This window comes from Cinclus cinclus, chromosome 20, assembly GCF_963662255.1.
Source record: "Cinclus cinclus chromosome 20, bCinCin1.1, whole genome shotgun sequence".
In the NCBI taxonomy this organism is placed as follows: Eukaryota; Metazoa; Chordata; class Aves; order Passeriformes; family Cinclidae; genus Cinclus; species Cinclus cinclus.
The window spans coordinates 3,159,212-3,182,494 of record NC_085065.1 but is presented as its reverse complement, the minus strand read 5'-3'; the positions used below and the strand labels follow the sequence as shown (position 1 = coordinate 3,182,494).

General features: G+C 44.2%; 1 protein-coding gene across 1 annotated transcript in view; it reads right to left on the bottom strand.

Moving 5' to 3' along the window:
• Positions 1–3,378: 3,378 nt before the first annotated feature.
• Positions 3,379–23,283, bottom strand: part of LOC134052210 (myosin-13) — a 30,475-nt gene continuing 10,570 nt past the window's right edge. The window contains exons 20-43 of the mRNA XM_062506551.1: positions 23,016–23,152; positions 21,434–21,689; positions 20,570–20,812; positions 19,751–19,927; positions 18,999–19,144; positions 18,822–18,912; positions 17,673–18,062; positions 17,456–17,582; positions 16,927–17,045; positions 16,161–16,357; positions 15,493–15,676; positions 14,475–14,640; positions 13,567–13,691; positions 11,354–11,662; positions 11,062–11,265; positions 10,829–10,954; positions 9,540–9,710; positions 8,310–8,414; positions 8,135–8,230; positions 7,585–7,719; positions 6,532–6,670; positions 5,352–5,500; positions 5,212–5,274; positions 3,379–3,711 (exon numbers count right to left, since the gene is read on the bottom strand). Of these exons, the coding sequence (XP_062362535.1) occupies positions 3,379–3,711; positions 5,212–5,274; positions 5,352–5,500; positions 6,532–6,670; positions 7,585–7,719; positions 8,135–8,230; positions 8,310–8,414; positions 9,540–9,710; positions 10,829–10,954; positions 11,062–11,265; positions 11,354–11,662; positions 13,567–13,691; positions 14,475–14,640; positions 15,493–15,676; positions 16,161–16,357; positions 16,927–17,045; positions 17,456–17,582; positions 17,673–18,062; positions 18,822–18,912; positions 18,999–19,144; positions 19,751–19,927; positions 20,570–20,812; positions 21,434–21,689; positions 23,016–23,152 (4,188 nt within the window). The remainder of the gene's footprint in view (positions 3,712–5,211; positions 5,275–5,351; positions 5,501–6,531; positions 6,671–7,584; positions 7,720–8,134; positions 8,231–8,309; positions 8,415–9,539; positions 9,711–10,828; positions 10,955–11,061; positions 11,266–11,353; positions 11,663–13,566; positions 13,692–14,474; positions 14,641–15,492; positions 15,677–16,160; positions 16,358–16,926; positions 17,046–17,455; positions 17,583–17,672; positions 18,063–18,821; positions 18,913–18,998; positions 19,145–19,750; positions 19,928–20,569; positions 20,813–21,433; positions 21,690–23,015; positions 23,153–23,283) is intronic.

The following is a 23,283-nucleotide window of genomic DNA, read 5'->3' as shown; positions in this document are numbered from 1 at the left end:
AACTTTTATCTGGTCTACAGTCTCTTTTTGGGTCAGCGACTCAGAGAATGAATTTCCTAGACCAGATATTCTTGAGCATCACACTTGGAAATTTAGGCATGCAGGACTTCAGACATTCCAAGTGGAGGGATTGGATTTGTGAGTCATGTTCATCTGATTCAAATACGAATTTTCAAAAAAGCACCAAAGAATAACTCTTGGCTTTACCTTTGATTTCTGCATTTAGAAGATTTTCAGGTGGTTCTGCTGACCTTGGAGCTCCCCTTGTACAAGATCAACCCTGAAAACGAAGTCAGATGTGCAGTGCCCTGCCTGACTGTGGTTGTAGTAAAACTTTGTGATGTTCCAGGGCAGGTTTAGTCATTCTTGTCTTAGCAGTGCCCAGAGCTGTATCTACTATTTTAGAGTCAGACATAAACAAACGTATTCTCTGTCTATAAATGGACACTGATATTATATGAACAAACAGCTTGGGGTGATTCAAATGAGAATAAACTGGATTTTTCTGCCAGGATAATTCACCTGGAGAGATGACTGCTTCCATTCACTTCCTTTCTTGGAAGCAGGCTGAGAATAACAAACTGTTCCGATAACATCAGCCTATTTCCAGTCATCGTATTTCCTACTGAGAGGCAGGGCAGGCCCCACCCTGCTACATGACAGGCAGTAATTGGTCCTAGAAATGTGACTCACAACTCTGACACTTTGCCTCAGAGGGAGGTGTCAGCAGCAGCCAGTTGTCACAAACCCCTGTTTGAAAGAGTGGTGCCAAGCCTTCTCTGCAGCAGTTCAGTGTTCACCTCTCACTTCTTGGGGCCCTGAAAAGCCTCAGTTGAAGCCGTGTGCTCCTGTTAGATGGCTGCAGAATTTACAATCGGTTTCCCTCTGTCTTGCTGCAAACTAAACATTATGGGCACTTCATGGTGAACAGCATGCTCACAAAGAGAGGATATGTCCCATTTTAGACCACCTCAGTGATTCCTAAGCATTTATATTTGTTGAAGCAGACAGTGTTGTAGCTTTATCCTCTCTTCTTCCAGCTCTGTGAACACTAGGTGATTAAATGTTTAATGTTTTTGGGTTTATTGAATGTTTAACTATTTCATGCTAAATGGAAAAGTCATTGAAAGAAGAATGGTATTGTCTATAAATCATATAATTACAGTATTAATAACACTAAGCTGTGACTACATGGATCTCAGCTTCTAAGTGTTAGATGACATAAGACAAAATAGCTGTGGATCTGACTGTCTGGCTTATTATCTTGTCTTCAGCAATATCTTACAGCAGAAGTTTAGGGAAGAGGACAGGTAGAGAGAGACATTTCTGAAAACACCCTCTTCATTTCCAACAAATGATAGCTCATGTCTTCCCCATGGTATCTCATCATTCCACATTTATTTTCATTATTGAGGCTAGTTTTTTTGTTTGTTTTTTTTGTTTGGTTTTTTTTTTGGGTTGGTTGGTTGCTTTTTATTTTTTTTTGGTTTTTTGAGCCCATGCAAGCTTTTGGCATACATAACATTCTGTATCAAGGGTTTCCAGTGCAGGCATGGTATTTTGGAACCTGTCCCTTGCCTGTTTCATCTGAGGGCTGTACTGGCCCACAATCGTAAGATCAACTCACAATGGCTTTTATCCCCTAAGAGCTGCACTGGAGTCCAAACCCAAACCATTACTCTGAAATTTACCTGCACATGGAGATGTGGGCATAAACCTACTTTAAGGGTCCTAAGGGACTGCTCAAAGATTACATGGAGACACACTGAAAGAAAACATCCCAAGAGGACTCTGATGAAAGCACTCAAACTTCCCTTCAAATGTCCTTCTCTGTGGCTTAGTATCAATGTTAGTGGTATGGTTTGGGCTTGCCAGATAATCTACAGCAGCTTGCTGGATCCCAGAGTGTCTGATCTTCTCTTTTGAGCCCATGGAGAGCTAGGCTTCTGGCCAGCTAAGGAGAACAATCCAGCTAGGCAGCCCTCTGGCCAAACTCCCTCTGGGTGTGCTAGCTTGGACATTGATATTTCCCTGACGCTAAGCTTTCCTCTTCAGCACGAATTGCTCATTACTTGAATTCCATCAGGGATTTCTTGTGTCATGAAAGAGTGGAGATTCTGGTGACACACTGAGCAGGACTGACTGCTTTCTGTGGATGAAGCTGTTGATCTGTGTGTGTGTGTGCCTGTATCTGCAGGACATAGATACCTCAGTGTTTGCCTCTCAATAGTGCCTCTGTTCTACAACCATCTGTGTATAAAGCTGCTATTCTGCCATGAACAATGACTCATACAGGAAAGTCTCGAAGAATTAGGCAAGAGCTGTGTTCATCCTGAGGAGGATTGAAGATGAGGATCCAATCCCATAAATTCTTGGAAAAACTCAGCATTCGTTTTCCCTTGACAGCTTTAATCTTTAAAATGTGCTGTTGCTGATACACATTTACAAACAGCAGGTTGGCAGCAGACTGTCTCTGTCAGTGGGCATCACACATCCACTGCTTGCCTGTGACAGCCCTGCTCACTGACCAACTTTTCCTCACTCCAACTTTTCCTCACTTCCAATGAGGATTTTGCTAGTGACTCTTCCATCTTCTATATTCTTCTGAGCCCCCGCAGATTATTCTCTCCAGTCTCTTTTCTTATATTTCCAGGCTACTTTACTCTGCCAGCAGCAGTGGGTGAGCAGGAGAAAGTAGGGTCACTATTCCTGACCCCCTGCAAGATTCACCTGAACCTGGAGCTGCCCAAAACTCCATGAATGCTGTAAGGGCTATATGGGGCAGGGATCTCTATTGGTATCAAAAAATCACACCAATCTTCACTTCAAATGTCTAGCAAGGTTTGGGTACTCAGGGAAAAGCTGGAAGGAAGGAAATATCCAGAGGAGTTTATCAGACAGATAGTAGCCAGCATGAATGCAGAAGGAAGAGTTTCTGAAGATTAAATGAGCTTCTCTGACTAGTGGGGAAGGTTCTGGTTTGTGTCACCTAGTCCAGCACTGTAGAAGGAAAAGATTGCAGGGTTCTTACATTCCAGTGACCCAGAAATGAAACTGTGTGAGGAATGAAGATTAAGATGATCAAGAAAGTTTAAAACAAACAGTGACATATCCTCATAAAGTAATAATAAGAAAATTCAAGATATGTAAAAATACTATACATACAAAAATACAAATAATAAACCCAATTGGAATAGAATTTAATCAGAAATTTTATTCTTGTATTTTGAAATGGTCTGTGTTTCTCAACCTTTCCAGTGAATTGATCAGTCCTCAAACTGCATAATGCAACTTCCTTCCTGCTAGATTAGTGAGTTCAGCTGAGTCAGTGAAAAATGTGCATTGAAATCCCATCTCCTACTCCAAGCAGGGCTAATGTCAAAGCTGGATAAAGTCACTCCAGGGTCTTGGCCACGTGTATCCTGGAAATCCCAAGGATGGAGATTCTACAGCCTCCTTGGGCAGCCTGTCCCAAGGCTTCAGTACTCCCATGCTCCCTTTGTTGAGAAAGATTTTGCTGGTTGGCAACATGAGACCATTGCCTCTTGCCCTTTCACTGTGCACTTGCACGAAATGCTTGGATGTGTTGGAATTCTTATCCCCCCCTTGCAGCAGCATCTCTACAATGAGATCACTCAGCCTTCCCTTCTGCAGGCCAAACCCACCTAATTCCCATCTCATGTCCTCACTCAGCACACGCTCCTGCTGATCCTGGGGATGTATTGGAGCCTCTCAGCAGTCAGCATCTCCCATACAATGGGGGGTGTATGTTTAAAAACTGCACAGAGTATTGCAGATGCAGCCTCACCAGAGCCAGGCAGAAGGGAATGACCACATCCCTGCACTTGCTGACCACTGGCTAACACAATCCCATGACTGGTGGGTGTTGCTGCTGCAGGGGAGCACTGCTGACGCAGGTCCAGCTTGTTTTCCACTAGAATCCCAAGGTATTTACTGCAGGGCTGCTCAGTACAGTCAGTCCCCAGTCTGCCCTAACATGTGGGCTTGTTTTATCCCAGGGTGAAAAAATACAGAGGTTGTATTTTTCACAAATCAGATATATGAGGTGAATTAGACCAAACTTATCATGTGATTGAAAAGGGTCAAACTCTGAGTCCTCTTGTGCTGAGTGTGATGCTAATACAAGTACAGATCAACAGTGGCACATGGGAGCAGCATTTCAACCTGAGAAAACTGAGTTTTCTGCAGAAAGTTCTGATGTCAATCACAGACTGAAGCAAAGGGGCTGTTAACTCTCAGCACAAATTACCCTCTTCCTACAGGCTCGAAAGAGAATCTTGTAGGCCACTGGAATGAATCCCACTTCTATCCCTTCCCCCAGGACCTCAAAGGAGGAGCAGGCACCATGCATAGAGGGGATGAGCTCCACATGTGCATGGTGTGGTTTTAAATCAGCATTTTAATCCTTTTGATTAAAAATCCTGCTTTGCAGATAGGCAAACTAGCAAGAGTTATCCTTTGGATACACTGAGATAGGACACAGCTCCAATCTCTCTTAATCAGCTACTTTGTTAGTATTCTAAAATAAAGAGTCTTGTCCTTTTTTTATTTCCTAGTAGGGGAGATATTTATATTTCATGTTACTTCTGGTTTGACTAAATGAGAAATAGCACATTACTTGCTCATAAAGAAATAAACGAAGTTCATTTTATAAACCTAGCAGTTATCTCAAATTCCTTCCAGCTTTCCACACATTTTTGAGGGGCAAGCAAAGGCCTCAGCGGGCTCTGTAGATCTTATGACAACTACAAAGCACATCAGGAAGCTTCTGGGAATGCAAAGCATTTTTCAGACAAAGGCTTTTCTTTCAGCTTTATAAATATGATTTCAGCCATCATCATAACAGAGCAAATAATAGCCCTAAGAACAGTCCTGTAGAACTAAACTCCCATGCAAGAGCTGTTTCTCATTCTTTCCGTTTTTTTCTTGCTTTATGTACAAATAGGTTTGTGTTTAACAAAAGGCTAAACCCTGCTAATCTACTGATCTGTCAGCTAGCGCTGTGCTTATCACAGCCCTGTTTGTTGGCTGGGGCAGACGCAGCCCTAAGGTGCACAGCTGTGCAGTGAGAACTGCGTGGTGTCATGGGAGAGCGTGGGCAGGACCTGCCACCTCGGGGGCTGGACACAGCACCTGCTCCAGTCACAGACTGCTGTGTTTGTGACCAGGCTGCCCACATCCATCTCTGACAGCAGACGGTGCAGTGCTGGAGGACAGGCCAGCCACCGCCAGGGGTGGCAGGTAGCCATGGAGCTGGGGAATGAAACAACGAGATGATTTTTGTCAGCTTGACAGACAGACCATTGCTTGGTGGCAGAGCACTGTCCAACCCTGGCGTCGAGCAAACAACATGCCAGGGAGCTTTCACTGGCACAAAGGACCCCAGATGTGAACAGGAGGTTCAATGGCCAGTCAGGAGCATGGGTAACAGCCAGCTGTGATGACAGGGTGTGAAACACAAGACGAAGATGACAGAAACCTAAATGGAAAACAACGTATGGGAGCAATTTAAGCAGATGAATACACAGGAGAGGAGAAAGGGATGATATGGGAGGAAGGGACACAGAGTGCTGGATGTGCATGGGAGGAGGCAGGAGCCTTGGCTGAGGTGACCAGCAGATGTGGGGTGATGGCACTAGAGACAAAACTGGGAGTGAGGAGAGCAGCCAGAGCCACTGGCTGTCACTTGGGCCGCCCGGCTGAGCCCAGCCCAGCAGCCCAGCCCAGCACGAGCGTGGCCAGGAGCCAGCACTGTGCCTTGGCCTTGGCACACCTGCCAACAGCGGGGAGGATCCAGCGTGGGATCACCTGTCCCAGTGCAGGAGCATTTCCAGAGACACCGCAGTGATCCTCTGTAGCTGACAGTGTGCTCCCAGCACGGCGTCCTCTCCGGGACCAGGAGCAGCTCAGCAACAGCGTATCTGGGGCACCCCGCACACACACCCCACAGCCCACACATCCCACATCCCGCACATCCCACAGCCCACACATCTCACATCCCGCACACCCCACAGCCCGCACATCCCACAGCCTGCACATCTCACAGCCCGCATATCCCACACATCCCACATCCCGCACGCCCCACAGCCCACACATCCCACAGCCCACACATCTCACAGCCCGCAAATCCCACACATCCCACAGCCCGCACATCCCACAACCCGCACAAACCACACTTCTCATCCCCCTGCACCCCGCACCTCTTGCACACTGAACCCCTCAGTCGGCACACCCCGATCCCCTGCACCCCGCACACCCTGTACATCCTGCATCCCTGCACACACTGTACCCTCCTGTACCCCCATGTACTCCCTGTACTCTGCACACCCTGTACCTCTTTGTACCCCCCGTACCTCCCGTACCTCCTATACCCCCTGTACCTCCTACACCCCCTGTACCCCCTTATACCCCCTATACCCCCTGTACCCCCCTATACCCCCCTATGCCCCCTGTACCCCCTATACCCCCCCTATACCCACTATACCCTCTGTACCCCCCCGCACTCCGCACCTCCCGCGGGCCGGCGGTGCCGCAGCGCCCCCTCGCGCCGCACTGGAGCAGCTGCGCTTGGCAGCGCTGGGGGTACGGACACACGGACAGAGGGACACGGACACACAGACACATAGACAGCCACGGATACACGGACACACTGACAGAGGGACACGGACACACGGACACATAGACAGCCACGGATACACGGACAGAGGGACACGGACACACGGACACATAGACAGCCACGGATACACGGACACACGGACAGAGGGACACGGACACACAGACACCTAGCCACGGACACACGGACAGAGGGACACGGACACACGGACACATAGACAGCCACGGACACACGGACACACGGACAGAGGGACACGGACACACAGACACCTAGCCACGGACACACGGACAGAGGGACACGGACACACGGACACATAGACAGCTACGGACACACGGACAGAGGGACACGGACACACAGACACATACAGGCACTTGTCAATTTTGTAGAGAATCAACAGACTATATAGTCACTAAAGCATCACCCAGGTTTATTTATTTATATATATATAATTTCTCACAGCTTCACCTTAAGGTAATTAAATATATCATCTACACACACGCACACCGGGTTACTTGGAGAAAGTAATGGATATCTGCTGGATACACAGAAGTCTTTATCAGGATGGAGCCTGCTGCAGCTCGGGTCAGGAACCTCATTTCTCTGATTTCTAAATACAGAAAAAGGAAGATAATGTAGAGGGTATTGGAGCAACTGAGTTATTTGTGCTCTTATTTCAGGTCTGTGGCTATTGCAATTGTTCTGCCATTTTATAATGAAGAAGTATTATCTCCCAATTGTGCGGAAAGACCTGGACTCTTAGATTGATTGTATTTGGTCTGACTGCTGTGAGGAACCAAAAGGACCTGCAAAATGCACTGGTTTTGAGTAAGTGGCAATTCCTGGCCTTTCCAGTGAAAGAGTGGGAGGAATGCAGCTGTGGCTGTGTGAGCAGTGACCTTTGTGACACCACCTGGACAGGAATGGTCCCTCTGGAGCAGCCTCCAACTCACCTGGCCTTCGATGTCACGGCTTTTGGCTCGCAGCTTGTTAACCTGCCCTTCAGCAATATCAGCTCGTTCTTTGGCCTCTTCCAGCTCGTGCTGGGCCTTGCGGCATCGCGAGAGATTGATGTTTGCCTGTTCTTCCTGAAAGTCAGACAGCACTGGCACAAATGACATTGCCCTGTCACCGCTGACACCTGTGGCTGTGCCACAGTGACATCACCTGTGCTGGCCTCACAGGTACAGCCCTGCACTGCCAGTGCTCCGTGTGTTTATATCTAGAACCATCCACAGCATGACCACTTGGGGGAAAGAGCAATTACCCCACTCAGTTCCAGGTGCTTGTGCTCCAAAAGTGCACCAGTTTCAGCATAACTACAGCTATTCCCGCTCTGTTGTGAGCCATAATAAAGAATATTCAAAGGTGCCTTAGCTGCCCTGTCAAGCTCAGCATTCAATTATTTTAATGATCCAGGGAGCCCAGATCCCTGGATCTCCCAGGGAGATCCAGCTTCAGAAAGCTCCACCCAGGCCCCACTGAAAAGAGCTCTCCACTCACAGCTTCCTCAGCCTGTTTCTTGTATGCTTTCACTTTTAACTGCAGCTTGTCCACCAAGTCCTGGAGCCGAAGAATATTTTTCTTATCTTCTTCAGACTGTAGGAAGTGAAAATTAAGTCAGGCTTGGCAGATGAACTGAGGTGGTCCGCGTGGGACAGTAGAGGATTTGCAGTACCTGGTAAGTGAGCTCCTTCAGCCTCCGTTCGTACTTGCGAGCTCCTTTCAGGGATTCTATTCCTCGTTTCTGCTCAGAATGAAGCTCATTTTCTAACTCGTTAATCTGAAACACAGAATCATGGCAAAGATGGCAAGAATGGCTGCTGATCCTGTTGCAGGTCTAAGGCTGCAGAGAAAGTGGCAGAGCAGGGCAGTGTCCTGCAGCTGGGTCTAGACTAGCTGAAATATGCTCACCATATTATGTTGGTGATGACATAGTGTGTGAATCCATAGTTGTTTATAATAGGAATTTAGTTGTGCATACCTAGAGCATGTCTAAATTAGGCTTAAATCTGTCAGAGAAGAGGAAATTGAAACAGGGAAGGTTCTGTGAATGTTCACCAGGTAAATGGGAAAAATCTGTTTCATTTTCCATCTTTAATTTGTTATCTTTGGGACTGGCAGCAGCAAATACTGTTTAGGGACAGCATGGAAACCTGGCTGCTGTCTATTCCCTTTCCACTTGTCCAGCTCCCACAGGCATTGAATTAGATATGTAAGGTGCCCCTCTGTAAACCTGCTGATTTTTACTCCCTTTTTGAACCTTTAACCAGCTGCCTCTACAGCCTTCCATGGTAGCAGGTTTCTGAATTTCAGTGCCCACTCTGTACTGTATTTCCTTTTATTTATTTTAAAGGTGAAGATGGGCTGGTCTCTCCAAATGGCAGAGTCCTAGTCTTGTTTGTCAATATTCATAAAGCTTTATCTTGCAGATCCTTCTTGAGCTGCAGGTACCAGAACTGCACATGGTATACTTCATGTAGTGGCAAGAATGTGTTACCACACAACTCTGTCTTGTTCTCAGTGCCTTTCCTAATGAAGCCCAATTTTTTTTCTGTTTTAGGTTTTTGCTTCTTTCTATCACACATTCAACAGCTTCTGAAGTCTGTCCATTACCAGTTCCAATTTCATCCCCAAGTAAATATGACTTAAATTATTTTTCCCCAGACAAAATTACCATCTATGTCTTCCTGATGTCTCCATCTGCCCCCATTTCACCCACTCAGTTATTTTTGAGGTCACTCTCAAGTTCATCACCCACAGTGCAATGTTTGGGTACTCAGCACAGCTTTCATCCAACCTGCTGGGAATACCTGGGGCTCTCCATGTTTTCACCCTCCCAAGAGGTTCCAGCAACCAAGGCCCCAGCCAGAAACTTCACCTTAATCCACCCAAGCGTTCACCATACCCTGGCCTCCAGCTTCTGCAGTTGTTTCTTCCCTCCCTTCAGTGCCAGCTGCTCAGCCTCATCCAGACGAAGCTGCAGGTCCTTCACTGTCTGTTCCAGGTTCTTCTTCATCCTCTCCAGGTGGGCACTGGTGTCCTGCTCCTTCTTCAGCTCTTCTGCCATCATGGCTGCCTGGTTGTGGTGCACAATTATGTTACAAACATCCCCATCCCAGCAGTTCTGGGTGCCTGGGAGTAATGCCCAGCTTCACATTGGTGAGTGACTGCACATCCTCAGTGCCCATGGCTGTGCTAAGGCTCTCTCATACAAACAGGATCCCTCCTTCTCCAAGTTCTAAAACTGCTTCACCACAGAGAACAGACAGGTTTGATATAAAGAAAAAAAATAATCATGGCATGCAAATTGCTTGGTACCAAATTTACAATTTTTAAGTCAGTCAAAACTGAAGTATCTTGAAGTATTACCAGCTAGTACTCTGCATCTCTGGGCTTCCTCATTCCTTTGAGTACTTGGCTCCTTGGTGCTGAAATCTGCCAATGAGTCAAACTTCTAAGCAGTTCTTGCCAGTGAGATGACCCTGAGTACCTCAAACTGCACTGAAAAGCTTGTGTCTGCTGAGGTTATTAGAAGCTGGGATAGATAGCTGTCACCAGTGTGGCAGAGCAGAGAGGTCAGCACTGCTCCTGGTGGGCAGCCAGGTCCAAACACTGGTATGCCAGGATGTGATGCAATAGAATCACCATTTTCTGTTTAATTTACCTATGCCTATCCTAGATGGTCCCAGGTATTGTTACTTTTCATAATATGGAACCTGTAGCCTCATTTAAATGAAACATTTATATTCTCTCTTTTTCTTTCATACATGTCTGGCATTTATATAGAATTGTGTATGAGACATTTAAATAGAATTGTGTATGATTTTTGTCTTAACTTCTGCCTTTCTGTGCTGTGTCCAGACAGGCCTTTGTTTCAACTACTCTTTTTCTATTACAGTTTTTCCACCATCTGTTCTCCCTGCCTATTATATTTACTCTGGAAGCAAAAGTGAATGTATGGAGAAAAGGAGAGAGAATGCCTCTTCAATATAGACAGTTAGCAGGACATGAGGACCCTTTCTGAAGGGGTCTTCTGTGACAAGTAGTAGGGCAATGGCTACATGAGGCCATGTGAGAGGGAATGCGTATCACAGATGTTTTCTGCTGAAGAACTACTTCTGATTGCTGCCTTTCTGAAGTGTAAAAGTGACTGTGGTAGTGCAAAATGGAAGGGAGGCGAGCAAGAGGACTCACATCTGTGATTGCTTTCTTTGCTTTCTCCTCTGCATTTCTGGCTTCCTGAATGCTGTCTTCAACTTCAGTCTGTAAATGGGTTATGTCCACTTCCAGTCTCTTCTTGGTGTTGAGGAGGCTGGTGTTCTGTTGGGGCAGACAGGTCATTCCTACCCTGTTTGTGCCACTGCCACCCCATTTGTACCACTCCCACACGCCTGCAGTAATCTCCTGTGCCAGGAGATGCCCAGTACCTGTGAGTGGAGCAGCTGCACTCTCTCGCTGGCATCTGTCAGCTCCTGCTCAGAAACCCTGCGGGCTCGCTCGGTCTGCTCCATGGCAGCTCTCATCTCCTCCATTTCTGTTGTCATCAGACTGTTCCTACGCTCTACTATTGCGAGCTGCTCTTTCAGGTCATCGTTCTCTCTCAAGGCATCATCTAAATGGAGCTGGGAATCCTTAAAAGGTGAAAGCACCTTTGTGAGACCCAGGAGCCAGCAGAGGGAATGGCAAAGACCCACGGGGCAGTAGCCTTGTGGTCCCTACCTTGAGCTGCCCTTGCACAGCTTTAAGGTGCTTCTGTGTCTCTGCTACCTGGCAGTTGGCATGGCTCAGCTGTATTTCCATGTCGTTCAGGTCTCCTTCCATCTTCTTTTTAAGCCTCAGAGCATCATTTCTGCTTCTGACCTCAGCATCCAGCATGGTTTGCATAGACTCTAATACCCTCTGGTGATTCCTCTTCAGCTGTTGAATTTCCTCATCTTTCTCTGCAGTCCTTCTGTCAACATCTGACTTCACCTGGTTCAGCTCCAGCTGAACACGTAAGATTTTCCCCTCTTCGTGCTCTAAAGAGCCCTGTCAGGGTTGAAATATAATTAGTCTCTATAGTGTCCATTGCTGGGAAACACCCATTCAGAAATGTGACCTTCTGCAGCTGGAAAGGTAGGTGTATTTACCTTACTGTGGACATTTAGAGAAGACCAAGCACTGAAAAAGCTGACTGCTATTCCATACTCACTGTACCCCAGCTGGATATTAAATGGTAATTTAGGAATATTTCTTAGGAAAATGAATGCCTCAGATACCACGAGGTCTGGGCACTGAAGGCTGGAGAGACAACAGATCACATGGGAATATAAAATAGGACAGCCAAGCCTCCTGCTCAGAAGCAGCTTGCCTTCTCTTGCATGTCCATGCTGATTTCTGCTTTGTCCCTCCCCAGTGTCTGGGTGGGCAAGTTGCCCTTTCACACCACCTTTCCCTCTAGTACTCACTTCATTCCCTCTGGTCTCATCCATCTTCAGTGGCAGTAGCAGTGAAAAGTCTGAAGCTGGGTCTTTACACCCAATGGACAGAAATAAGCACATGCAGAGAATAAAACAGCTGATGTAGCCCTGGCATCCCTTTTAAGAACATATTTTCCAGAGATGCCCAATTCTCCTTTTGGATTCTAGAATGAGCCTATGGTGACCAATTCAGGATTAGACTGGCAACATTTAGATAAATTAGAGTAGATGGGTTACATGACCACAATAACTCTTGCTCCTACTGCCCACCCATTTATGAGATCTAGAGGTGTGCCAGTAGTTTTATACTTCTTTTTCTACCTAAGAGGAGTTAAAGAGAAAATACAGTGAGGGTCTTCTTGGTGGTGGACAAAAAGACAAAAGATCTGTCAGAAGTCAATACAAGGGAAATCCTGACTGCATATAGGGATAAAAATATTTTACCCTGACAATGATGTTGCACTGGAAAAGCTTGTCTAGCAGTACTCTGAAATCTCCATCCTTGAAAATTATAAAAAACAATTAGGCAAGGCTTTGAGCAACCTAATGTAAGTTCAGAGCTGGTTCTTCTTTGACCAGGAAGTTGACTAAAGACTTCTAGGGATCCTGTAGAAGCTAATTCTGTGTCTCTGTGTTTGAGGTATGCTCTAGGTATATCATGGGCAGCTCATGAAGTGCTCACAAAGATATTTTATGGAGAATCAGATGTGGTTATACAGAAGTAATAAAATCTTTTTGAAGAGGCAGTCAGGGAAGATACAGAACAGAAGGCAGAACCCAGAAAAGGGGTAGCCAAAGAGAGTAAGGAAGACAGAAATCATGGAATTGTGAGACCCAATATGCAGCCTGTGCCAGCAGTACATGACAGTACCAGTGTAGTCTGAGATTCAGCAGATCCCAGAAACCTCTTCATGTTCATCAGAACCTGTGTCCTGTGAACTGGCTCCTCTTTGAACATGTTACTGACTCCTGTTCGTTCAAAGTGTGGAACTGAAGAAATATTGCCTCAATTCTCTTCAGCATTCAGCTTGCTTTGAGCAGGAGGTGACACTGAGAAAACTTTTAAGTATGGATTTTACCTGCCCTGGAAACATCCTTGATTAATTTGACTGGAAAACAAAACTGTTTTGAAATGTTAGTTTTGAAATGTTTTGAAATGAGTTAGAGTTTTGAGTTGTTAGTGTTTTGAAATGTTAGTGACTTTTCTTCAGCCCTCCATGGGAGCAAATTCAAACAGATGGTGAAAAATTATCTCAATTTTAGACTGGGACTGTGGGGTTTTGAGCGTGATAGCACAGCAAGAAATGCCACATTGGTATGGCAGGGGAGCAGTCCCTGTGCTTTTTGGTCTGTCTGTGTTGTCTTACTTCACTTTTTGAACAGTTTCAGGATAAGCAGGAATATAAAATATATACCCAAATTTTCTCCATTCTTGATTTCTCTAAAAGCAAGCCTCTTATTGAGGACACTTGCCTCTGCTTCTTCTAATGCTGCTTGTAGGTCACACTTTTCTTGCTCAATTTGCTTCTTTGCTTTCTCCAGCCCATGATTTGCTTTTCCAGACTCAGCAATCTGTTCAGTCAGATCGGAAATTTCCTCTGCAACCAGAAAACATATACTCAGCTCCTCTCAGACAGTGTGATCAGTGGCATCCTTGGCAATGGGAGTGACAAAGACTCTGGTGTAATGGGATGTAACAGTGAGAAGAAATAATACATCTTGTCTTGTGTGCCATCTTTATTTCTGATAACCTGCACATCCCATTTCAGTGTGCAACTTGAAAACTAGAGGGACCAACTGGAGTGAGCTCAGAAAATAATGTCAGCTTCCTCTGGGTAGTGAAATTACATCTCCAGAGACAATCATGTTTGATTCATTTTTTAAGCTTAGATAATCCCCAGTGATCATTCAGTTCACATAAAGGATCTGAGTTATACTTCCTTTCTATAATTAGCTTGTTTATTAAATGCCAATCCATTGTGCCACAGCTGCACAATCCTCCAATAACCAGGAGACAGACAACAGCCCTCCAGATTTTTTCTAGTGGCAGTGACTGAAACAATCTGAAAAAAACTGAGTATCATCATAATTTCTGTATATTCAGTTAACTTGGTCCTTATCCATGCATAGGATTACAATGATGTGAAGAAGGGGGAACATCCTAGGAAGCAGGATGCTGTAGAGATTAAAGTGTGTGCTTGCAGGTGACTTTATAATCAGCTGAACAGGAAAGAAAGTCACCACCTTTGTGGGAAAATCATAAAGAACAAAACCCTGGGAGGAGGCAGAGCTCTGGTAGTCCATAAATGTGGAAGCATCTGAGGGCTCAGGGTGAACTGACACATGAACTTACACATGAACTTACAGACACATGAACTTACGCTGGAGGTTCTTGTTCTCCCGTCTGACAGTCTCAGCCTGGTCAAGCATTTCTTCATAGGCATTCTTCATCCTGAAGATCTCAGTGCTGAGAGAGCGAGACTCCTTCTGGGCAGCCTCCAGCTCAGTCTGACTCTCCTGGTACTTCTGCTTCCATTCAGCCAGGATCTGGAGTGACAGGAGGAGAATGACCCATTTTGAAACTCTCCATCTCTGCACCTTTATGTGACAAGAACCCCAGAGGCCTGGCCTATCTTAACAGTCTTTTGCTTTGCACTGTTCTCTGCCTGTGACAGTAACTCCCTCTGGTGCGTGCTCTGGTTGTTTTGGTGGGATCTACTAAAATCTGCCTTTTCAACCAACACTAGTGCGTGCCCCAAGCTGTCAGGAAGGAGTTTGATTTGACACCAGCCCAAACATAACATAGTTGTTCTGAACAAGGATGTGTGAGACTTGATAGTGTTGCAGGAGCCAGTGGTCCTGGACTAAACCCACCAAGAAAGGTCATTCTGTACCAATTCTCTCCTCAGTTTGATACCAGAGACCTGTAAGATCCTTTTGTAGCACATTCTTTTCTCTCACATGAGGGTAGGCCAACACACAGGGCTGTGCAGCATCACTTGGTCCAACAGTGCAGATTCTTTTAAATGTTAGTAAGGGCAGTGAAGGTTGAAACTTTACATGAATCTGAGGCTCCCCCTAACCCCAAGGTTAGGCTGGCAGACTAGCACCAGGGCTTGTTAGCTTGCATGCCAGTACTCAGTCTGTTTGACCAGTCTCCCTTGTGAAGACTTCATGCTCTCTAAAATTATCAGAAGGCTGCTTTATTATTTGCTGTGGTCACCTGGGGCTACTTACACAGTGACTTTATCTTTTCCACATGTCCCACTGTGGGGTCCTTACATGACTTTGCTTTGGGTAAAATGTAGTTTATCTTTCTGTGAGTGCAGAGCTTCAGTAATTTCAGAATTTATCTTGTCCTATCGAATATCTAATGGTGTTTAGGACTTTTGAACAAACCTTGTCAAAATTCCTCTGCTTTTTATCAAATGCTGCACAGACTGCATGGGACCTCTCCACATCAATCATGAGGTCATCCACTTCTCCCTGCAGCTTCTGTTTTGTCTTCTCCAGTGAAGCACACTTTGCATTGACAGCCTCAATCTGCTCCTCTGATTCCTGCAGGCGTTGTGCCAGTTTCTTCCTGCAGGATGGGACATTCAGCACTGAGAAAGAGAGTTCTGACCTTCTCAGAAAATGGACATGAAAGGAGTTTGGAATGAGAAAGATGGGCAGAGAGATCAATATATAATGCTGTGGTGCCAGGAGCCTGGGTGGCACAGCACTCTGAAGTGGTGCATAGACTGAGAGAATATGCACCCAAGGATGAGCTGTACCAATGTGGAGAGGGACCAAAAACATGCTTTCAGTACTGACAGTGTAAAGAATGTGTTCTTTCAACTACTGTGATTAACTTAATGCACTGGTATTCTCCTCTATGTAGACACCCCTAAGCCTCCCTCCCTACTTCTCCTTTAAATACCTACTCCCTCTCCTTTTCACTTCTAATACATTAAAAAGCACACTGCTCTGTGTATTACCACTGCAAACATATTCTGGTTTCTCTCACTTCTTCCCTCATTATGCTCTAACATCCTTCCACTTGCTCCAAGCTGTCCCCGACGTACTTGGCCTCCTCGAGCTCCTCCGTGCGCTGAATCGCGTCCGTCTCATATTTGGTTCTCCACTGGGCCACTTCACTGTTGGCCTTGGACAGGGCTCGCTGCAGCTCCCCCTTGGCCTCCTGCTCCTCCTCATATTGTTCTCGGAGCAAGTCACAGTCGTGGCGAGCGGACTGCAGGGCGTGGGCCAGGGCATTCTTGGCCTTGGGAGTTAAAATTAAACAAGTTGTCAGAGCATGAATAATTTGTGACTGGATATTTTTCCTGTAGTCTGATAAAATATTCTTATCTCGCTGGCCATGTGCTGCAGTTGCTAGAGAAACAGAAGGAGAAAAATGAATAACATTAGGGATTCTGTGTTTCAGGCTAGATGTTGTTAAACAGAGTCAGGTGCTTGCCCATCTCATCTGGGTTAACACCTCTCAAACACATCTGCACCAGGTGTTTCACGCAGAGGCAAAATAAATCTACCAACAGACAAGGTGCAAGCACTCCTGATCTATTTCCTTTTTTTGGCTGCTGCTGTTTGCTTTGCCCATGGGCACAGAGCAGCTTCACTTCTCTCATGTTTTTGATCTTCAGAATGCATGATGAGAAGGGCTTATACTGTTGTGCTTATTTATTTTTTAATGTCTCCTCTCTGTCATGCATTCCAAGGCAAAATTCAGAATTTTCACTATTCTGATGTCTCTTCTCTGAGGAGAAATCTCATTTATTTTTTTAGTGCACTGATTTATTTTAAAATTTGCTGTTCTAAATAAAAGCAAGTCACCTTATTTTCTTCCTCTAATTGTCTCTTCAGCTCTTCAGTCTGCTGAGTGAAAGTATGTTTGCCTCGAGTTAACTGAGAAATCAAGGACTCCTTCTCCTCCAGTTGCCGAGTAAGCTCACCTAATGAGAAAAGGTTGTGTTTTTTAGACAGACATATGAGACATAAATTAATGAGAGCAGCTGGCCATGTGGAAAGTGATTACAAGATATAAAGTGGTAAATTGCAGGGAGAGTAGTAATTGTATTCCCATTGGAAGAAGAAAAGCTGTTGAGGAGAAATGCTGTGTTGGCCTCGAAGAAAAGAAGATGAACTGACCACAAGCTCAGATTTTCATTTTGACTGACAGTACTTCTTCTGGTTTTGTTTTGTGTTTCCTTGAGTAGGTTTCTATGACTGCCATCAGGAAGAAACTCTAGATTCTGAGTTTTTTTCAGATCACCAAGTGATGGATATGTTACAAAACACGTGGGCATTCAGGCAGCATATTTAACATTGACACTGGAGTATTACATTTCACCAAGGCACGTACCATTCTCAGTCTGTAGGCGTGTCTTCTGTGTGTTCAGATCATTAATTAGCCGCACATGTTCATCATCTTTGGCTCTGACTTCACTGAACTGATCTTCAAGAGCTCGGCACATTTTTTCCAGATTGCTCTGTGAAGAGATAGAAAACCTCCCTCAGTTCATCAAGCTGTTCAGAACAACAACACTAACAATGAGAAATACTTCTTCCTGTGCAGCAACCTTGGCTTTGGAGACAGACTCCATATTGCTGGCCAAGTCATCAATCTCCATCTTCAGCTCACTCTTCTCCTTCTCCAGCTTCTGCTTCACACGTTGCAGGTTGTCGATCTGCTCCCCCAGCTCAGCTGTGCTGTCCGCGTGCTTCTTGCGCAGGGCGGCAGCCGTGGCCTCGTGCTGCAGCGTGGCCTCTTCCAGGTCACGGCGCATCTTCTGGAATTCTGCCTCACGCTTCTTGTTCATCTCCACCTGAGCTGCTGTGGCCCCTCCTGCTTCTTCCAGGCGCTCGCTGATCTCCTCCAGCTCCCTGGACAGGTCGATTCTCTGCTTTTCAGACTTGGCACGGATAGCACGCTCAGCCTCGATTTCTTCCTCCAGTTCCTCAATCCGAGCCTATGAGAGTTAAAAGAGGACTTTTGAATGGACAGATTTAAAATTACCACTAAGGAATAAAGAGCAAACATTCCCATCCACTAATGCAAGCATAAAAAAAAGAAGTACCACTAGAAATTTCACTGTATTGTGTCCTAGGACAGGTAATATTCAGTTTTAGAACAATAGTGAATAGGAAATATAATACTTTATGTTACAGCTCAGAATGGATTTATTACTTTTTGAAGACTTTAGAATTGCACTTTCCTGAAGCAACAGAGGGGGTTTCACTGGAAAATGTAAAGGAATGTGAGTTTCTTAGAAATTTCCTAAAAGTCAGGCCAGAACAAAGCGGTGTCCTTTCTCCTTCAGCAAACAGGATGGATGGAACTTTGAGATGAAAAATCATGGGATAATAGCACTGAAGAGAGCTGTCTTCCTGGCTCTTCATTTAGAAGGTGATCTTTGTCCTGATCATGACATATTAAGTCACATTCTATTGTTTTCTTAGAAGAGTGATTCTCAGTGGCTGCACATCTGTGGCATTTTCAATGCCTGCCACAATGTTCACATAAGAAACTTCCTACATAGTCATGTAAGATTAGAGGCCAGAGTTTCTGTAAAAGTGCCCTGAGATGGGAACAACACCCAGAGTCCTATATTATTGCTTTCATTAATGTGAGGGGAAATATTTTTGTAGAATGGTCTAAGATTAAATACCAATTAATTCTAAGAAATTTGTGCTTTCCACAAAAATTATTAATAACTCATAGACTTTACCTGAATCTCCTTAATTTTCTTTTGCAGCTGAGAACTTTGAGCCTGCTCATCTTCAATTTTACTTTGCAACTGGCTAATTTCAAAATCCTTTCTGTTAAAGAACAAGAAGGAAAATTCAATATGGTTAAGATAAAACATTAATTTCATAATTCAAAGGATAAGAAATCAGTGTAATACTTTTTTAGCCTTTCATCCATTTGTTGCTTATCATTTTCCAAATCCATGATGGAATCCTGCGACATTTTCAGATCACCCTCCAGTTTTCTCTTTGCTCTCTCAAGGTCCATTCGCAGCTTTTTCTCTTGTTCCAGAGATGCTTCAAGCTAAAACACATAAAAATATTTTGAAATACATAAATTATACTTTGAAAGTATCTATTCTTGATTTAAAAGTCTAACTAAGTTGCAAATTGGTAAATAGAGAATCAGGACATTTCCATGTGTGCTGTACTCTCACTGTGAGACCAGAGCTGCCATGGTGATTTAGTTTCAGACATTGAGCTGTCCACAGCTTGGCTGTGCACAGTTGAAATACCAGTTTCAGAAAAAATAGAAATTTAATTTTTCCAGTAGCTGCAGTTCCTAACATATAGACTGCTAAATATACACAGATTCCCAGTATTTATAACTTCCTAGAGTATATGCACATACAAATAACTCTGCAGCAACCTTCAAACAGTCACAGGTCTCCTGCCTCAGCTAACGGGTTAAATCAGATCACAAAAGTCTACAGTGTTGAAATATCCTGTAATGAACATGAAAGATGTGCTGGATTCCACAATTTCCTGTCAGTTAGCAGAGGTTTATTAGCTCACATTATTAGAGCTGGCTTGCCTGTTTTAGGTGTTGCTTGTACTCTGAACTACAGATTTCTAGTCTACTGTAACCTGTCAGAGTGTATACATACACAACTCAAAAACTTCTACTTACATCATCCACTTGCTGCTCCAGTTTGGTTTTGGCTTTGGTGAGGGTGCTGACTTTGTCTTCCTCAACTTGCAAGTCATCCAGTGTCTGCTGGTGGGCTTCCTGGAGGGCCTTTTTCTCCTTGGTGAGTTTAGAAATATTTTCATCCAGAGCTGCCATCTCTTCAGTGAGGTTCTTCACCTGTCAGACAGCCAGCATCCATCCCATGAGGGGATGCCTTGAGAAATTGCAGACTGAGAACACAGTGACTGTATCCTTGCAAAACCTTCTGTGGATGTAGTCAAAATGCTAACTGCAGAATGTTTATATTTATTGCAATGGGGGCAGCACCATGTATCATGCTGAGAGTCTCCTCTCCCTGGTCCTGCAATGCTAAGAATTCTGGCTTTAGTTGTTTTTGATCACCACCCCTATCCTACTAAATTTTGTAGTGAAACATGCTAGGTCTTCACTTGCCTCTGAAAGTTTTTCCCATTGGGATTTACAAAAACCCTCTGAGTTTCTATTGCTTGAGGAAAGTCTTTATTGGCTATGAAAACAGCTGTAATGCCTCAGCAAGTCATAAAAAGGGAAGTGTTAAGCATAGCCAAAAATATGTTAAGTTTTCCCTAAAAGTGAAACAAACCATGGTAACATGACAAAGAACTTTAACAGAAAAAAATCTGTCAACTGATTGATTAAGTGAAAATACCTTTCTCATATGGATTGGACACATCTCACTTCTATTAATAGAACTTAAAAGTGCCTACATTTTTCCACAAAACTGACAAGCTGTATGGCAGCACTGTCTGGGGAAGAATAATTTCCTGATTCTTCTGTCACCTTATTCTCTGTTGCATGCTTCTCCTTTTCCACTTTGGCCAGAGTCATTTCAAGGTCATCAATATCTTTCTTCAGCTCTGAGCACTCATCTTCAAGTTTCCTCTTCTTTGCTGTCAGTTCAGCATTTGTCTCCTCTTCATCCTCCAGTCTTTCATTTAGTTCTTTAATTTTAGCTTCTAGCTGGATTTTACTTTTAATGAGTCCTTCACATCTCTCTTCAGCATCAGCTAGATTTTCACTCTCCTATCAGAACACATTGAAGGTGCATTATATTTATTATAAAAATGGCAAAAGACAGTTAAGACCATGGGTGAGTGAAACAATACAGGGTTTTTTTTTTTTAAATAAACTGAAAGCACATGGCAACAAGTGACAAGTCCACTTGCACCAGACTGTTCTTGGCCATGTAATATTTTAATACCTTTTAGAACCTGACAGGTGCAATTTCAGTCTCTGTTCAGCAGTATTCCAGAGAAAAGCAGTTTCCACACATTCAGTCCTGCCTCTGACAGAAAAGCACCCCTGCCCTGGCTCCATATTATAATGGCAGCAGATGTGGAAACAGCATGTGGAAAATGATTCTATGTTTCATCCAGAATCAGACACCACTGTGAGGAGAACATTATATACACTGTGAAATGTCTGATTCTGCCACTGGTGAGAGTTCTGTAACTTCCTGTATTCTCACGGGTGTTATTGTTTGGGGTATGCTTTGCACCTTGCTTAGGTATAAGGGACAAAGCCAGACACAAAGCAGTGGAGGCTTTGTCCCTGTTGCATGCCTGTTTATAGAGGACAATGGAAAAGAGGAGGAGAAGCAGAGTGAGAGGAAGTGGGGTGAATCTGGAAATGGAGATTACTCACAGACTGAACCTGGAGCTGCAGGTCATTTTTCTCCTGCACCAGGGCCACCATTTTCTCCTCCAGCTCCTTCCTCTTAGCCTCAGACTTTGCAAGCTCCTCCTTGGTTTTCTCAAACTCTTCCTTCATGTTGGCCATCTCCTTCTCAGACTCTGCACTCTTCAGCAAGGGCTTGATCTTGAAATACAATTTCATCCATGGCCAATGTTTGACATTCATGAATGCACGAATGTTGTACTGGATGATATAAATAGACTCTCTGAAAACACATGAAATCAGTTTTCATGTGAGACTTCAGTTTTCATGTGGGTGGTGAGACTCAAGCTGGAAACCTGCTCTGGTTATTTGCCACACAGCATCAGCATTTACCCCAAGAACTTTTGCATGAGACTTTTTTCCCTTATCTCCCTTGCTTTTATTAAAGAGTCATTTCAAGGCCCTTACTGCAGAATGGCTGGTTCAGTAGCTTGTGTAATATCTGTTGTCTGAATATACAAGGAAGAAATATTACAAAATAGACTTCTCTGGCATATTGACTGGGAATCTCTGAGGCTTTTCTCAGTCTCAAGGAAAATGCAAGTGCTCAGGTAAATATCAGAGTGAAAACTGATATCGTTGAAGGACTGCTGCTAAAACTTTAAATCTGGATGTTACTGTCAATTGTAGAAACAGCAGCTTGATGCTTTTTGGGTCACTTAAAATAGCAAATATCATACTAGAAATTATTAAGAGAGAAACTGAAAAAAAACAAAATAAGGAAATGTTTTTATGGAATTGAATGCAAAAGGATATTTTTAATGCCCATAGGTCAAAGGGAGATTAGACAATTCCTTTCAGAGAAATCCAAGGAGAGTTGTTGAATTATTTGAAACCATGCCTGGCTCATGAAACACCTGAGCTAAACATACACTGCTGAGTATTATAAATGAAAGCAATTATTTGGCAGAGTGTCCTGTATATTTATGCAAGCCTTGCTCCCCCTAAAACTTTCACTTGTCAACAATATTCAAGAAAGTTTGCTTGTCTTGTCCAGTGCCGTCACTCCTGAACTCTAAATTTTGCCTGACTCATTCCATCTCAAAGGGGATGAATGAAAATCTGAAGAACGTGTGGAATAGTTGAAAATATGGAGTACTTTTCTGTACAAGCTAGGATTGTTCATCTTAGATGATGGAACCAGGAAAGGAAATTAAAGAAAGGGAGAGCAGAGAGTGATTATACGTCATTCCTTACAAAACCAATGTGATCCAATTAAATGATCAGACATGTTGAAAACAAAGAAACCTTAGCCCTTGTTCAGTTGGCTGTCTCTGCCACAGAATTCTTTAAAGGCTGAAAATAGTAAGTGCATTCCTGGAGAAAAGTTCCTTTAAATACTAAGTATCGTGGTCCACCTGCATGGTCCCATTGCTAAACAGCTGCTGCCAGGATTTGTGAGATGTCAGGAGGAAGCTGATTGTACTTGCTCTGTTCCCCTGAACTCTGTCGGGTTCTTTCCCAAGGACAGCTTTTTGCCTGAGACAATATATTACATTGATGGACCTTTGTCTGACACAGTACAATTGCTGCTATCTTCTTACATTACCTTCTTTCATTCATCTTTTTAAATTCAGTTCTCATGAGGTACCCTCTGCACATAGCTTGTGTATGAGTGATGAGGCTCACAAGCTTCTCATCTCTCATCTCTTCTAGGAGTCCCAAGAGACCTGCCTTGAAGAACACCTAGAACATAAAAAAGGGTCAAAGAGCTTGAGGCTTAGGCAGATAAATGTCCATTGACCGCTGATGCAGGGTAGTACAAGGTAGTTTAAGAAAAATGCCTGGAGGGGAAATGTTTAGGAGCTTGAGAAATT